Source organism: Lethenteron reissneri, chromosome 12 (assembly GCF_015708825.2).
Source record: "Lethenteron reissneri isolate LAM-NWPU_2019-01 chromosome 12, ASM1570882v1, whole genome shotgun sequence".
Lineage (NCBI taxonomy): Eukaryota > Metazoa > Chordata > Hyperoartia > Petromyzontiformes > Petromyzontidae > Lethenteron > Lethenteron reissneri.
Window position 1 is genome coordinate 4,087,086 of NC_083790.1, and position 17,844 is coordinate 4,104,929.

General features: G+C 47.5%; 1 protein-coding gene across 1 annotated transcript in view; it reads right to left on the bottom strand.

Annotated features, from left to right (window-relative positions):
• LOC133341666 (pappalysin-1-like) overlaps window positions 1-17,844 on the bottom strand; it is a 168,833-nt gene that overhangs the window by 85,015 nt on the left and 65,974 nt on the right. The window contains exons 8-11 of the mRNA XM_061550258.1: window positions 14,084-14,322; window positions 9,136-9,392; window positions 7,213-7,341; window positions 616-704 (exon numbers count right to left, since the gene is read on the bottom strand). Coding sequence (XP_061406242.1) covers window positions 616-704; window positions 7,213-7,341; window positions 9,136-9,392; window positions 14,084-14,322 — 714 coding nt within the window. The remainder of the gene's footprint in view (window positions 1-615; window positions 705-7,212; window positions 7,342-9,135; window positions 9,393-14,083; window positions 14,323-17,844) is intronic.

A 17,844-nucleotide genomic window follows, 5' to 3' on the forward strand; every position in this document is an offset into this window, starting at 1 on the left:
TGATGCTGCTGATGATACTGATGCTGCTGATGATGCTGATGCTGATGATGCTGATGCTGCTGCTGCTGATGATGCTGATGCTGCTGATGATGATGATGCTGCTGATGATGCTGATGCTGCTGATGCTGATGATGCTGCTGATGATGCTGATGCTGCTGACGATGCTGATGATGATGATGATGCTGATGCTGCTGATGCTGCTGATGATGATGCTGATGCTGCTGATGATGCTGATGCTGCTGATGATGCTGATGATGCTGATGCTGCTGCTGATGATGCTGATGCTGCTGATGATACTGATGCTGCTGATGATGCTGATGCTGATGATGCTGATGCTGCTGATGATGCTGATGCTGCTGATGATGCTGATGATGCTGATGCTGCTGATGCTGCTGATGATGATGATGCTGATGCTGCTGATGATGATGATGCTGCTGATGATGCTGATGCTGCTGATGCTGATGATGCTGCTGATGATGCTGATGCTGCTGATGCTGCTGATGCTGCTGATGATGCTGATGCTGCTGACGATGCTGATGATGATGATGATGCTGATGCCTATGCTCCGTGCTCGGAGAGTTAAACGATTGAGCGGCGGTTGCAGATGAGACCCACCTCTGCAAACAAAGCTGGCCTCCACGTGACAAGTGCTGCTGCATCCATCGCCGTCCGTCAGGTTTCCGTCATCGCACTCCTCGGTGCTCCTAAGAGAAGAACATTTGATTACATCATCATCATTTTTATTACTGTTGAGAAGAAGAAGAAGAAAACATGCTGGTCATGCTCTGTGCTTGATAATGACAACATTGCAACATCCACGACTGCCGCTGCTGCGTTTGGCAGCGGTGCACAAATAACAATTAATAACAAAAATAACAAAACTCAACACATTCGTGAATAACAATAATTAAAAACTGTGGCCTTAAAATAAAACTGTATATAATAGGTGACCTTTCAGGCAATGACCACTGCATTGCCTTGCCGCCCAGAATTGGCATCTTTATTTATACTGGGGGAATCCGATGAGCTGTAAAGCTCTTCTTCACAGATGTCCAGTCGCGGCGGGTCAGAGTATTACAACAACACACAGTACAAGAGACAGGAGTGAAAAGTGTAGTAAAGAGTAAGCGAGTACAACATTCTAGATGACAGGGAGATGTAATGGTGACACTTTTTCCCCAACTCAGCAACCTTTCCGCGTGGAGTTTGTATATTCTCTCCCTGTTCTGCGTGGTGCGTCCTCTGGATTCTCCAGGTTTCTACCGATTGCTAATCACTATTCGGTGAAACTGGCATTGGCCAAACATCCTCATGCTGAAAGGTTACCTGAAAACTGCTCAATTGGAATCGCACGTAGCGACATCGCGCCTTATTTGAAAACAACTTCGATGGACCTGCCTGTAAACAAGCGCATTAAGACAAGGAAATGCATCAATCCGCTGCCTCCCCATGCCTATCAGTGATGAGTTGTTGTTGTTTTAACCATAATTCACCAAACTGGTCAGTAAGGACTGGTTAATTTGGTGTTCAATTGGGGACTGCTGTAAGCGGGATTGGCTCAGTAATCACCCACCACTGATGTTACTCGCAGAGTTTCGTAGTGCAGCGCACTGACCAATAACACCGCCACTCCACCGCCACGTCAGTTTCCAAGGCGGTGTTAACGACTCGTTTTTAATTACTCGTTTTTTGGTGCATGTTTTTGCACGCTTCGTGCTCGATTACATATCCTTGTCAAACCCTAATCCGTGTCTACTTGGGCAGTGCTGTTTGTTGCCGGCCGCTTCACACGCTGGGACCTTTTGAGCCTTGCGCTCGGCAACCGTGTTTGAAAGGAAACAAAACCGTTGTCAATTCGGCCCTCTGACTTTCGTTTGAAGGTGGGGATGGCATGGACCTTGGACCATGTTGTTTTAGTGCTTCCATGTGGTGTATCTAGCCATTACGTGCGTGTATGCCAACACTCACCTGAATGTGCAATGTCAAAGCCCCCATGTGACCCACAATAATTAATCTATGTTGTTTTTGTGGGATCAATATCCAACATCACAATTGTCACGCTTACTGGATCGCTTTTTTTGCTTTTTTTCCCGTTGTGTAAAAATACGAAACCGCAAACGTCGTATAACCGCGTTCGAGCGTAGCGTGAAGATGTCCATTTTTCAAATGAATTTGTTCACTTAAACTAAGAACAGTTCATTCGCCGCTTGAAACGAGAGAAAAAAACACGCGTGCTTATGTTGGCGATCACGCAACAATTGAACGCACGACAGCCAAGTCTCGCGAAATGTTTTAACTTGACTGGCGATAGGCAATGAAAGCTTAAGTCACGGATGTATTACTTCGACGCGGTTCCAACGCAGCTTTCCTCGGACCAAGGTTGCGTGGACAAGCTAAGTCAACGGCAAAGTACCGTGTCTCCACCTACTTTGGAAAGTAGCAGCACAATTGACATCAGCTCCTCGCTTACATTTTTTGCATGTTACTGGCGAAATTTGTGCATGTTAAAAACAATTATACCCGTGTTAGCCAGATTATAAGATGCTCCGAAAGGTAAGATATGCACCCCAAACCTGTGTCTGATGTTAATAAAGTCAAATTAATCTGGTATCGCGCGCGCACACACGCGCCTCCCAGATTATCAGACAAACCCCCAACACTTTAAAATAAGGGGAGAAAAATATTGTCTTATATTACGGGGCATAAGATAGCTCAGATATTCTCTTGATGTATTCCCAAATGGCTTTAATTGTGTGTATTAATCCGAATGTCACAAACAAAATAAATGCTAAAGATAGACTACAAAGTCCAAATCTATGTGGTTTTCTGCATCTTTAAGAAGTACTGTGATTTTTTTGGTACTTTTATAGATTTTTGTTTTGAGTCTTTGTGTAATGTTTCACAAACCGACGAACGGTGCTTTAACCTTAACGCACCTATGTTGGCTTAATTTTAGCTCATCGTGCAACAGACGATTCGTGTTATATTTTACAGGTTTCTATTTGCAAAAGAATAACAATCCCTATTTTTATTTTTGTTTCATTTCACCGAAAAATTCCTAGAATATCAAAAAATTGGGGTTTTGAGCGCCGGATTTCGTGAAAACTGTAAGTTCCACGAAACGGCAAAGTCAAAAGACAATATGTGAACGCGACGATCAAATACCCCCTATGTATGAGGCACCGACCGAAAAAGCATGGTACATCCAGGAGATTGAAACCTAAGCTTGAATGAAAGCGACGAAAATAAAACATTCACAAAAACATATCTCCTCCTCCCCCCATTCTCCTGAAATGAAAAAAAATAATGACTCGTAATGCTCATAAAGCTGTTGTGCCGCCAAGAACTGTAACGGCGAATCGTGGGTAAAATTTACAGCTATTGCGTGGTTTTTTTTTATGAGTGAATTCCCTCCTCCAAAGTCGGTCTGTTTCGAGTTAGCGTTTGAGCCCGCCATGGATAGGTTCCCTCACAGTTGCACCCTCGATCCATCTTTTATTTGGTTTTTCTCTACAAACCTCTTTGCCTACGTGCTTGAATCCATTACCTAGTCTGCGAGTTCTTGGCCATTCTGCCCCACATGCCTCCACTAATTCAGTCTGGCCAGAAATGCCTCTTTTGTGAAATAGCTTTTACCTCTAATGGATTTTTAATGTCTTCACTCGTTAATGTTTTCTTACTACTGCTTCCTCCGCTTTGTTAAATGGCAGTGAAAGGTGGGCGGCCAAAGTAGCGTTTGATAAAAGATAGCAGATATGTGGATGCTTTGGTATTTGGATATGTTTTTTAACCTTTCTGATAACAGATTTTGCGTGTGCGTGTATATCTGTTCCAGAAAGGGTATCATGTGCCTGTAATTACCAGGCTGGCTTGAAATAGGCTTACGCTAAAATAAAATCGAGACACATGCAAAAGCGTACAGGCACACGCACACATACACGTATGCACAATGCTCACACTAATTGGCCAGACTTCATCCCCCCCCCCCACAACTCCGCCTTTCCTAGCCCCCCACCATCTCACAATCCCCGTACCCACTCTCACCATCCTCTTAAAGCCCTTCCAACCCCTAAACCCAACCTGGAAGACTGCGCCCAATTAGTAAGTTGCTGACGGCTCAATTAACAGGTCTCTGTCATGAATCACAACTCCAGGGAAATATTTCGATTTAAAGCTTTCGTGACTGCAGGGATTCATCTTCTTGGTTCTTTTGGTAAAGTCACGTAGAAGGGAAGTAATAAAATAATAAAAATAAAACATAATAAAACAATTCTCACGACGTTTCGGCCACAACGCAAGCAGCCGTCCTCAGCTTGGTGGTGCTTCATTCTTCGCCTGAGGACGGCTGCTTGCGTTGTGGCCGAAACGTCGTGAGAATTGTTTTATTATGTTTTATTTTTATTATTTTATTACTTCCCTTCTACGTGACTTTACCGAAAGAACCAAGAAGATGAATCCAGGGAAATATTTCACTCTCAAGGGATGATGCTCCAGACCAAGAATCAGTTCGCAGATGGGAATTTCCCACCCAACCCAATGGTTTCCCATTTTTTTTTAACAAGGAAGAAAAATTGCCCACATGCATGGCTTCTGTAACGCTCTCCAACATGTGTTTGTCCTTGGAAGTTTCCGTGAGCAGTACGAAGGCCGATGGGCAAACATGTATTTGTATATTTGCTAATAGTCCAATTAGCACTGGTTTGTTTGCTATACGTTTTGGGGAAATCCTTTGATTAATTTGGCCGGTTTTCTAACAGGTAAGTCCTTAATAGCAGCACAACTTCATACTAGAATTCAATTTATATTGGATCATCTTTACAAGCGTTATCATGACCCCATGTTGCAGACAGAGAAGACGGAGGGACGAACAGACAGTGCGTTAATGCATTTCAACCTTAGTTTTAAAAACACGCCGCAACTAAAAGATGAGAAATAAAAGCTGCCGATCACTCTGGGAGTGAGGCCACCTTCGCCAGATCATTACTAAAAACGTTATAATTGTGATTGCTCTCTTTAAAAAATCCAACCACTATAAAGTTTTGCATTTGAATGGACCCTGGGGGCAGGAAGTAATCTCACAGTACACATTAGTCCGCAAATTACTATTTTTTGAATACGAGATTTAAATATGACATGAAATCCGTGCTCAACGATGAAACGTGGCTGTGCTGGCAATGTCCCCAGGTGAGAGAATCCTGCCGGAGTGATGGTTCTCTAAGCGCGGCGATTCTCAAACCTGGGCTCCTTGCGACCGCCACACATAACTTTCGCTTTTTGCACGATGGCTGCCACTTTTCTCGCCCTTTCCACCCGCCCAGCGCGATGTCCGCAAAGTTTATTTCACTCAACGAGCTCAGAAGCGCTATGTATTATATATCGCGCAACGGCAAAAACCCCCAAGCGGTGGTGTGCGAATCCTGATCTATCCATGCGCACATTAAGCCGTGGCTCACTGCACGCACCTGATAGTTCGAATGTGATAATCGAATGATCCATTTAATAAAATAGCGTCTTTCACGCGAATTGAATCTCACAATCGCCGAGAAATCGCAGACAAGCTGGAAGGCTGCTGGGCAGTGAGCCGCCACCAACTGTCGCTCTGCCGTTCTCGATATATTAAGGTGTTTTCAGTCGATTCGTGTTCGTTGGTCGTCATGGAAAACTGTCTCATGGAGGAGGGGGGGGGGGGGCATGTCTGGATATCGGGTTTAATGGTGGCTGTTCGGATCAGCCAATGGCTACGCCTGTCACATTCGCCAATAAGACTGCCCTGAAGAAGTTAAACGTAAAACTTATAATAAGAGACATATGTTTTGGTGGGGGGGCAATGTTCCTTCTTCAAAGCAGAGAGATCAAGAAGAAGGTCAATTGCCTAAAACATCACCTAATAAATTAATTATAAAAAAAAATTTGGGGCAGCGCTATTGGCGAACGTGTTCAGTTTTTTGATGTTCGCGCCAACGGCATCGCTGCCGAGCACGGCGGGGCCAGCGGAACACGGCCCTCTCACTTGTGAGAGAATCGGAACACGATCCTCTCTCAGCCGTGAGAGAATCGGAACACGGCCCTCTCTCAGCCGTGAGAGAATCGGAACACGATCCTTTCTCGTCTGTGAGAGAATCGGAACACGGCCCACTCTCACTTGTGAGAGAATTCGAACACGATCCTCTCTCAGCCGCGAGAGAATCGGAACACGGTCCTCTCACTTGTGAGAGAATAGGAACACGATCCTCTCTCAGCCGTGAGAGAATCGGAACACGGCCCTCTCTCAGCCGTGAGAGAATCGGAACACGATCCTTTCTCGTCTGTGAGAGAATCGGAACACGGCCCACTCTCACTTGTGAGAGAATTCGAACACGATCCTCTCTCAGCCGCGAGAGAATCGGAACACGATCCTCTCACTTGTGAGAGAATCGGAACACGATCCTCTCTCAGCCGTGAGAGAATCGGAACACGATCCTCTCTCAGCCGCGAGAGAATCGGAACACGATCCTTTCTCAGCCGTGAGAGAATCGGAACACGGCCCTCTCACTTGTGAGAGAATCGGAACACGATCCTCTCTCAGCCGTGAGAGAATCGGAACACGGCCCTCTCTCAGCCGTGAGAGAATCGGAACACGATCCTTTCTCGTCTGTGAGAGAATCGGAACACGGCCCACTCTCACTTGTGAGAGAATTCGAACACGATCCTCTCTCAGCCGCGAGAGAATCGGAACACGGTCCTCTCACTTGTGAGAGAATCGGAACACGATCCTCTCTCAGCCGTGAGAGAATCGGAACACGGCCCTCTCTCAGCCGTGAGAGAATCGGAACACGATCCTTTCTCGTCTGTGAGAGAATCGGAACACGGCCCACTCTCACTTGTGAGAGAATTCGAACACGATCCTCTCTCAGCCGCGAGAGAATCGGAACACGGTCCTCTCACTTGTGAGAGAATCGGAAAACGATCCTCTCTCAGCCGTGAGAGAATCGGAACACGATCCTCTCTCAGCCGCGAGAGAATCGGAACACGATCCTTTCTCGTCTGTGAGAGAATCGGAACACGATCCTCTCTCAGCCGCGAGAGAATTGGAAAACGATCCTTTCTCGTCTGTGAGAGAATCGGAACACGATCTTCTCTCAGCCGCGAGAGAATCGGAACACGATCCTCTCTCAGCCACGAGAGAATCGGAACACGATCTTCTCTCACCCGCGAGAGAATCGGAACACTCACCCGTGCATCGCAGCGTCCCCACAGTAGGGGCTCCCGTGCGTGTAGACGAGCGGCGGCGAGGGCTGCGAGTCGCCGTACGTCGTCGAGACGGCCACCTGGTACACGTACGTCGCTCCCGGCTCCACGGACCTGAGCGGAGGGGTCGGCGAGGGCACAGAGGGGGCGGACAGCCAAAACCGGGGGGGGGGGGGGGGGGGGCAAAGTGCGGGCCAGGTCATCAGTCACGACGAACTCGCGGGCGGGCGTTAAAAATCCGAAGTCGAGAGAGCCGTACGCGATGCCGAGAGCGAGCGCCGCAAATGAGCGAACGTTCGATCCGTAACATCGGCAAATGTTTGCCCGCAACAACTTGCAGAGGCTCAATTTTCCAATAAAGCACGCGATTCACTCCGGCCATGTGCCCACTAGCTGAGTGTGTTGCCCACGAGCAATTTAAACAGAGAAATCCAACACTTAAGGAAAAATACATCGACTCCTGTGCATACCGCTCAAACTCTGGCTGTTTGCGTAATCGCTGGCTCGTGAATAGAAGGGGGCCTCTGTGCGTGCTTTGATGTGCACTCTTTAGTGTGTGTGTGTGTGTTTGTGTGCGTCTCTGTATGGAGAGCTAAGCCTCCTATATCTACATTGCATACCATCGCAAAGGCATCGGCTTAACATGATTCCTCGACCATCTTTTATCACGTAGGCATGCAGGGTGCGTACAGCTGCAGATGCGGCATTTTAAGCTATGGGACACAGTAGCTACCCCTTCTTCCCACAAGCCATCAATCACCCCTGTCCTTTCATCCTTCTGGAATTGCTCTACGCCCCAAACAGTGGCGCGCGGCGAGCACCCAGCGCCTTCCGTGACATCCCTGGCCTCACGGAGGCAAACTGCTCCCTTCATTGTATCGCCAATAGCAGATAGCAACGTTTCACCGCCAATCCTGCCAGCCCCGCCCCCCCCCCCCCCCCCCCCCCCGTCGCGTAAAACGTCAGCCACCTCCGATCGCGGCGGAGCAAAAGGGTGCGCGGGCGGCGGCTAACGGGAGCGAAACGAACGAGGCCCGTAACTGCCCCGGCCAAAAAAAAAAAAAGCCTTTCGGTAACATTTTTCAGCATGTGCTTTTTTTGCTACTTTCGGACGGCTAGAAGCGCAGCCAAGGTGCTTTATTGGGGAGGCCTCCAAAAAGCTCGGGACTCGTTCGAAACGAGCCCTCCGGAGTTCGCCGCGATGAAAAATGAGATCGCACCCGAGGAGCATGCATCACAGGCGAAATGTTTTTTTGCGCGCCTACGGACTTTGATGCCGACGATACCTGCGGCGATCGTTCAAATGTTTAGTTGGCACGATCCCGCGATTCGGGAGGGAGGCAAAGAATGTTGGAGATGCACACATGCGCAGTGCAAATAACAGTTGTTTGCAAACTCAAGCCACGATGCTCTCGTTGTACACAAATATACGCAAGTGAAGCTTGACGAGTTGAAAAAATCAATGCGAATGAACCGGTAAAGATGAGCAGGATCGGTTCTTGAAACGGAACGCCAATTTTTTCGCAAATACTTTAGGAGATTGGAACAGCCTTTGTGTGGACTCTGCGACGAGAATGTTGTCTGTTGTGTGACAGTCAAACCAATATCATTTCCTGAATCCTCACAGCCCGAATTGAACCAAATTCAACTTGAGACTAGGTTTTTTTTCTCATTCATTGATCACCGGAGTTGAGAATGCAGACTCACTTTCACTTGCATATGCTTCAGGACATGAGGGACACGGCCTTTCCGAACCAACCAGTACCGTCCCAGCCAAACCATGACATTTCGTGGGTGTATAATGCAAGTGCTGTTAGCGACCATCGATTAAGGCTGGCAAAGCACACGAGGAGGTCGGTGGGCAACACACGCACGCGCTCAAAGTACCACCACCCCCACCCTTCGTACCTGTCCACAAAGCTGCGCGATGGTCCGTCGACGACCACCTGCCCGCGCGGGTGGAACGGCGGCGAGCGCGACAGCTTGTAGGAGAGCGGGCGGCAGCGAGAGCAGCGCCCGTCGTTGGGAGCCGAGCGAAGCAGCGCTGCGTCCACCTCCAGCTTCTCGTCTACCGTGTGGATGCGAACCGATTCCACCGGCGCCAGCAGCCAGTCCAGGCGCACCGTCAGCGGGACGTCGCAGAACACCGTCTGGGGTCCCAGCGACTGGCGGGGCACAAGCGGACAGTTTCAAGTTTCAAGTTTCATTTATTAGGTACAGCCCTGTGAGCCATTCGGCTCTTGAATCGGGTGCAACCGCAACAAACAAAAAAACTAAAACATGAACAAGAAAACATCTTAAAGTGACTTTGTGCAAACAGAAAATCCAAGAAAAGACAGCAAAATATTGCAGAAAAAGCACCGTACACCAACGCTGTGTGCAAAAATCCCAGTGGGATGCAAGTCAAACAACAACAACCACAAGACAACTTAGATTAAGGCCATCAGTCTAAATTAAGGCCATCAGACAGACGGTGCGGTGCGGGGGTGGGGGGGGGGGTCAGTCGTTGATGGGTCTTGCACAGGGTGTCAGGATAGAGTTGCGGAAGTGAGGCGGCATCGCATAATGACGTGGAATCTTCCTCTTCCGCGCGGCGGATGTAGACTACAGAGCATCAACTACAATTTCACATTCAGGTGGTCAAGCACAGACAACCGCATCGGGAGCAGCGGAGTGCATCGCCGCGATGTCGCATTCGTATTTGTGGATGGGGCATTGCGTCGTTACGCGTTTGTATGGTCTGTTCCGGATGATCACAGTCGCACATTACTCGAGATTTTTTTTTTTAATTTCCATTTGTGCATCAGGTATCCGCATCTGCCATGCCGTCACGTGCGATTTTAATTTGTAATATAGTTCACACGAGTACTTGCCGAGTAGTATATAAATGACACACCTCGGAGTAGTAGTATTCGTATTATTATTGCTGCGCTTTTTTGCCCATGAAAGCCTCGCAGAGTCCCAAGACTCTGTGTTGAGGAGGGCCCTGCCAGGTTTTTCGTGGCAGCGGCCGATGTCACCACGTGCAGCCCCACGAATGAGTAATTTGCTGGCGGCTTTCAGCATTGCGATGTTTGACCATGCCAATTACACTGTGCGTTTGTTTAGCTGTGGAATGATAGCAGGAAAACCCAGAGGAACCCCACGCTGTACAGGGGGAGAGAATGGACAAACTCCACGCAGAAAGGTGCCCGCATTGGGATGTGAACCCAGGCCCCGTTTTCGCCATGAGACACAAGCATCACCACTGTGTCTAAATGACGCAACACATGGTCAGTTGGTAATGTGTTTCTCGACACGATTATCACTTAGATGCATATTGCACATCTCTGCCTGAGGAGGAGGAGGGCATCTCTAAGAAGGGATTAATACACGAATAGAATACAACTCGGATTAAAATACACCTCGGATTTGCACAGCGTCTGAATGCGACCGCATCTCAAGATGTTGTGTAGAAACGGCGCACCCGTGTTTATTTGGTAAGAGAGAACGAGGCGGTGAGTTACAACTCAAGGTTTCCTGGCTTGGTTGAGAAGTCGAGATTGTGATCTGGGATGTGACCGAATGGACTCAGTTCTGTGTTGTGATAACGATCTTTGTCATTTGTGCCTCTTTGTTTTGGTGCAATTTCTGTATTTGTTAATACATTTTTTATTGTGCTTGGTAGCGGTAGGGTTTTCATTTGCTTTGGTCGTGGCTGTGTGTGGGATTTGGTCCTTATATATAATTTTAATGTACAGCGTTATGGGATGCTATTAGCATCAATTACGCGATATAAAATGAAAATATTATTATAGCCAAAGGAAGGTCTTTGAAGTTCACCCCGCACCCCCCATCCACTTCGTTACGTACAAGAGCAGTTCTACTCGACTGTAATTTTACTATCGCTATGCAATTACTGGCAGCTGACTGCAGTCTCGGGGCCGACGGTACACGCTGCACCTGTGCATTTAAAGGTTCTGTCATCAGCATATGATGAAGGGAGAAAAACGCGAGACTCAAAAGAAAAATACCGCAATTTTTTTTTCTCCCAAATGTTGCGGTGGGGGCGGGGAGGGCAGGGGGTGGGGGCAGGTGGGTGGGAGCCTGGGGGTGGGGGAAGGTCTGTGCACCCAGGAACAACCACGGTGGCTGTGGCCTCTTGCCACGGGGTGGCCAATACATTCACCCCAACGCTACCAACGCCGAAAACAAACAAAATAAATCACTCGTCGAATCGCGGTCCTGAATCTGTGACAATTCGTAAAAAAAAAATTGTAAAAATCGCTGGGAGGGATGAATTGCCACAAGTCTAATTGCTGCACGGAAGAGGTGGTTGCGTAGTCAGCAAGCATGGACAGTGAACTGCGATCTGGAAGGAACACTTCCCGCTTGACATTCGTCCCTCAGTTGGGTCGCGAGAGTTGCCTGCCTGCCGCCTTGGAGATACGAAAGAAAATAAAAACGAGGACGTGTCACGGAGAAGGAGAAAACCTCACGATGCAGGAAATGTGAAAAGTTGCACAAAAACGCCTTATTTCGAGTGGCACAGTATTACACCAACTGACCCAACATTTTTTTTTTATTTTTACGTCCCCTGGAAGACTGACACAATTCCCTCGACAGGTTCTTCAAAATAAGACCACGAGATTCTGGGAAAACACAAACAGGTGACAACACCATTGGCTGGAAGAGGGGAGTACACACGAGCAGAAAAAAGACACATCCCTGTTTAAAAGAAGCCTTCACACCTTTGTGTATTTATGTTAAATATCGGTAAAAATAGCACATGCTGCTGATGAACACAGATAAAACATCAGGGGTTTCCAGACAGGCAGATGCTGCAAGACGCTGATATGATTTGCTGTTTCCTTTTAGAGATTAAAATAACACTATTATGCCGATAATGTTTTGTTATTACGTAAATTTGCTGAACAAGCAAAGAAATGCTTTGAGCTGTTCAAGACAGCTACTCTTGGCAGCGAGGCTTTCACACACAAACACAACTTCAATCTAGTCCAGCCCAAATGTGGTTCCTATTGTCATCTTTTCATTTCTGGGTTTAATTGTATTTAAAATTAACCTGTTATGTATTCAACCATGTTTATATATTTAAAACAATATTCTATATTATTTTTTCTTTCGATTAATTTGTAAACAAAACTCATTTGTTTAGAACAGATTTTTGTGTATTTTTGATGTCCTTACCCCGAATCTATTTTCACAGTTGGCTACGTACGGCGCAAAATAAGTTCAATATACATGCATACACAACAGCGATACATTCGTCAATGTACTGCGTGCAATGCTATGACCCCAGTGACCTGAGTTTGATTCCCTGCCATGGCTAACATCGTCGGAGACTGACATCTGAACCGATCTTGGGCACACCCCCCCCCCCCCACACCTTCACCAACCAGCACTGACCAGCATGGCGAAGTATGGTCAAACGTCCCACGTGACTGTAGATCACACTGGTCTACAATTGTGTAGACGTCGTCTGCTTCAGAGATGAAATGTGCTGTTTATTATGGATTTTGATGTGCCGAATTTAAATATGACAATAAAACAACTGATTTACGTCTATGTATGTTGTGTAGATAGGAGAGTTTTACTCATAAATCGTAAACCTAGGTCTTTTCATGCGTTTATGGTTGCTTTACATGTCACACCTGTCCTGTTCATGTAACACTTATAAAATCAACAAAAGGGTTTTCTAAATAAAATGTATTATAAAACAAAAGGCAAAAAATTATTACGTATTAAAAATTATCTGGACTTAAAGTTTTTGTGACTGCAGGAATTCATATTCTTTGGGTCTTTCGGTTAAGTCACAACACAAGCAATCGTCATCAGTAGGAGGAGGATGACGAACGCTTGTGCTGTGATCGTCACGTCGTAGTTTTTGTTATTTTCTTTGAACCTATCTACGTGACTTTACCGAACGACCCCAAGAATATAAGTACATAGTTTAGTCCTTAGGATGACTGAACGAAAAGTCGTGCTCGGCACTTTGCCGCGCTCTGCTACCAGATTGTTTCTTGTGTGACAGTCACACCGATAGTCTTCCACATTCTTAGAGTTGTTCCGTAGCCAATTTAATTGAGCAACCAAATTGAATGCAGGGTCTTTTCTTTTTTTTCTCAGCTCATCGGTGACCGGGCAAAGAACATCAACTCACTTTCACTCCCCTTAATTAACAGGGTGGCTGCCTGACTTTAATTGCAAGGTCTCTAAGCCACCCACCCGCTCACCTTAAGACCGATCGAAATCGAATAACTCCCATTACAAGACTTCTACCGCCGCTCAAACTGTGCGTAACTTGTACGCAACAAATGACATCTCTGCGGTCACGAATGGAGAAATAAAAAAATCCCATCCAGTTCTCCGATGCCTTTTCGGGGTTGTGCCCGTGTGCTGTTCGGCACGATGTCGTCCAACGTTTCGCCCCACGTGCTGGAAGCTTCTACAGGAAGGGAACTAAACAGCTCACGTTCTCCCTCGATGTCACAGCGTTGCCGTCCGCTGCTCCTGCTGGTGCCCAATGTATACAATTCCAACAACGTCGTGAGGTCTCACCGGGTCAAGCAACGTAAACGTGAACACAGGAAAAGAAACCGGAGTGCCCAGAGAAAACTCACCACAGTGCAACATATTGGCACGGCTGGCTACGCACGGTATGGAAGAAGTTCAACGTACGTACTTGCAACAACAACAAAAAGACACGAGTGTGAGACAGCGAAACACGGGGACCCGTCGCGCCCAAACGACGCGTGGTACTACCCGAAAACCTGGGGGAGGTCATCGTCGTGATCGTCGCCAATTGAAAGTCTCGTCCAGTGCGTTGAACGGAGGTGCAGGCGGGACCGGGCCGTACCTTGTTCCTCCCGTCGGCCGTGAGGATGACCAGGTCCTTGATGGGGTGGGAGTTGTGCAGGAAGATGTAGGTGACCCAGATGGTGAGGAGCTCGGGGAGGGTGGGCAGGCTGAAGGAGAGCTCCAGGACGCAGCCGGACGGCTGCGGGCACGTCCCCGACGGCGTGCGCTGGCTGTAGCGCGACTCGGGGCTCCACGTGCGCAGGCTGACCTCACACGGCCTCTCCACATCCGGGGGACCTGTAGCCCAGCCACACACTGCAGGAAGTCAGCGCCAGCTTGGGACGGAGGGGTAACAAAATCACTCCAGAGGGTGGCCGCGGTCGATTCCTCGACGTTGAACGAACTCGGAACGACAAATGCTAAACGCCGGACAGACCGAGCTACGGTGATGATGCGATATAACTATTGACTGTTCAACTATTTTTTATTTTATTTTACCAGGTAAGGATACGATCCGCTTTTGCCTACCGTGCATTATGCGCTGCACCAGTCAGGTGGTGCGGTGGTAGAGCGAGTGGCTCGCAATGAAAAATGTGTGAGTACAAATCTCTGCATTCAACGTTTTCTGGAGCTCAGCCCTGGAAAGTTCCAGTTGAAAATAAGCCGTGGTCATATTGAAACATTTTGCGGGAGTTCGGACACCCATGACAACCTACAGTCCCATCTGGGAGCGAGAGAGTGAGATACTGGCTTCACGATGGCGAGATGTTAACTACCTCGCCTGGTATACAGGAGGTTGTGAATTTGACCCCGACCCTGATGCCTGTATATTTTGATGCCTGTATATTTTGAGTCTGCATGTCTCTTTCCCCGTGGTCAAGTGGATTTTTCTCCGGGTCCTCCGATTTTCCCCTCCACGTTTAGAATCAACATCACGCGTTAAGAGTATTTGGCTACAAATACATTTCCACATAAGCCACTTCGTTGAGCTTTCATTTGTGGCTAATAGCTCAGTGGACCTTACCTGGTAAAATAATAATAGGATTAAACAGTTTGAGAAAGAGAGGGATAGAGCCTGTGGAACAAATCTCGTGGGAGTCTGTTTTCCCCTCTCCTGCCGTTGGGGCCCTGCGTGACGATCACAGAAGTGATCACAGGTGCTGCCGAGAACATCCATGCATCTCCGTGTCATTCACGCTTATTCTCTCATTATACAAGAATAAAGATCCCCCCCTCCCCACCTTACATAGCATTAACAGACTTTTCGAGGCAAGCTACTTTGGCAAGTGCCGTTAGCGAGTAGCACCTAATGAAGGCCGGAACAGCGCACTACGGAGTTGTGGGCACCACGCCCGACCGCCTTTGTCTCCCCAGTGGCGATGTTCACACACCGCACCAGGTACTCATTAGAGGCCCAGGAATGGTTCAGGTAATCGTCACTGGTGCTGGTGGCCGTGAGCGGGAGTCGAACTCGGGTCCGTCGGCTTCGTCGCACATCGGGCTGACCACTGCGCCACCGCTCCCCACTCTCATTGCGCACGCACGCACACACGCACGGAGTGGGCACACGTCCACGTGCGCGCACACGTGCTCAGGCGCCAATTATCCCCGCTGGCTCATGTGCAAAAGGTTCTGTGGTTATGCGGTTAGGGTTATGCACGGACGCGGGTGTTTAGTTAATTGTGTCTCGGATAACATGGGATTTTGTTTCGTAGTAGAGTCTTAATTTACGGATTATAGTGTCACGTGACATTGGCACTCACGTGGCCATCACCTTGACCATCGTCAGGCATTCACCACTCACATGACACTCACCACTCATTCACCAGTGTATCAAACATAGTGGAAGGTTTGTCGAGATTCAGCAATTCTCCCGGACCACCAAACACCAATGGCACCTATCCAGTGTCTGATTTTGAAATGGGGCTTGCATCTATTGCCAGGATATTGTAAATGGTATAGTATTTACAATATCCTGGGACCAATCGGCCAAATTATAGTTGTGGAAAGTGATTTTTTTATCTCTCATTATTTGGGCCTCGTTAGAATAAACTACAAATGATGAGCTTATAAATTACTCTTCTTTTACGTTGAAATTGGTGGAATGGCCTGGGAGAGGTTCCCAAAAAATGTTTTGCCAGAAATGACAAAAACAAAACCTAAAACCTGTCCAGCCGAAAACCAACATTTTCAAACTTGTGCCCCCAAAAATTAAGGTACAGAAAATCACTGGTTTAAGTTATGGGGCATAGGTCACAGCCTAAAATAAAAAATAAGTAAAAAACAAAAAAGCGTTGCTAAAAACAACTACTTAAACAATCAATGATAAATACAATCAGTGAAGCAAATAAAATATGGATCATACAAAATATTGTCCGTTGCATAGTCTACGAAAACCTACACTATAACTTAAACATTTGCCGGCCTTGGCGTGTGACACTGAAGCCCGATAGAAATTAGGCGAAGTTCCCCCATGGTTTCGAGCACAGTGCAGGAGTAACACTCGCACCAACAGAAAATAATGTAAAAAAAATGCAGCTCGTGACTTTATCCCCATCTTTCTGATGGAATCTTCAGTACACCCCAGTGACCACCCACCCATTCGCCGACCCACCCACCCACCCGCCACATGACGTCTGTGCACATTTCTCTGGGAACAGCATGACTGCTTTACCAACTGTAGGGTCTTAAGTTGCTGAGGCATAACATAAAAGGCAAGGAACGGAGAAGATGGATTGATGTGGAAAATAAATCGGATGCTTTCCTATCCAATTACGTGGCAAATCTCTCGTTCATTTTTCCAGAGTTATTCCCACCGCCCTCTGTGTTCCATCCCTTGCCGTGTGCCCCCAGAGCCCTGTACCAGCCCGTCATCTCCCCTGCCCGCACAGCTCCATAGTGAGTCGCCCATAAATCGTTTATGATGGAATTTGCAGACCCCAGAGCAGCATGTTAAACATTTAGGCCTAAAGATTACATCCGCACGTTTCATCTGCCATCATCATCATCAATCAGCGTCAATCGCCACCGTCGTTATCATTATCATCAAAGCAGCCAACACAATCATCACCTCCACGTCACACGGCCATCACCGTGGCAATCCCCCCTTTGTGAGGATCCTCATTGCTACATCGCAATTGTGATGATGTTGCAAATTCCACAAAGCACTACCGGCTTCTTCTTTTAGTACGGCGTGATTCAGAGATGAGCGAATTCTTTTTGGAACAGCAGCAAAAGTTACGAATCAATGTCTAGGTTCTGTAGCCAACCGACGGCGCTGGCTGTCAGCTGGTAGATTTTGCATTAGTGCTGCCGGCTAAGTGGTCTTGATGACAATGCGCTACAAAGAATGGTCAGCAACGAAATTAGGGGCCGGACACCTCCAGCCTCTCAGCATCATCTCTCTCAACCTCAGTTTCACCTAATTGGTGCTCAATAAACCACATTACACTTTGCAGAGCCTCAAAACATCTGTACAGATGTATCCTTTTGATATTCCTGAATTAAGGAACGCAAAGTCGTGACATATCTTTGGCCAGGGTTGCATTCAACCCTTCCAGTCCTCTCTAAGACAGATTTACTGAGGCCAGGGCATAAATAAGTGAAGTCAAGTCCCCCTTTTTTTTTTACTTCTTCGTTAAAGTTCTGGCTGTGGAAAAGCCAAGCTGTGACCTCCTACTCTCAATCGCCAGCCGTGTTTGATTTATTTCGGGGGCGGGCAGCTGTTGAGTTAATTCATTTTAAAATTGACTGATGCGGCGCTGGAAAAGTATGCATGTAACGTGATTCTGCAGTGGCAACTATTCCCCTGGACGCAAA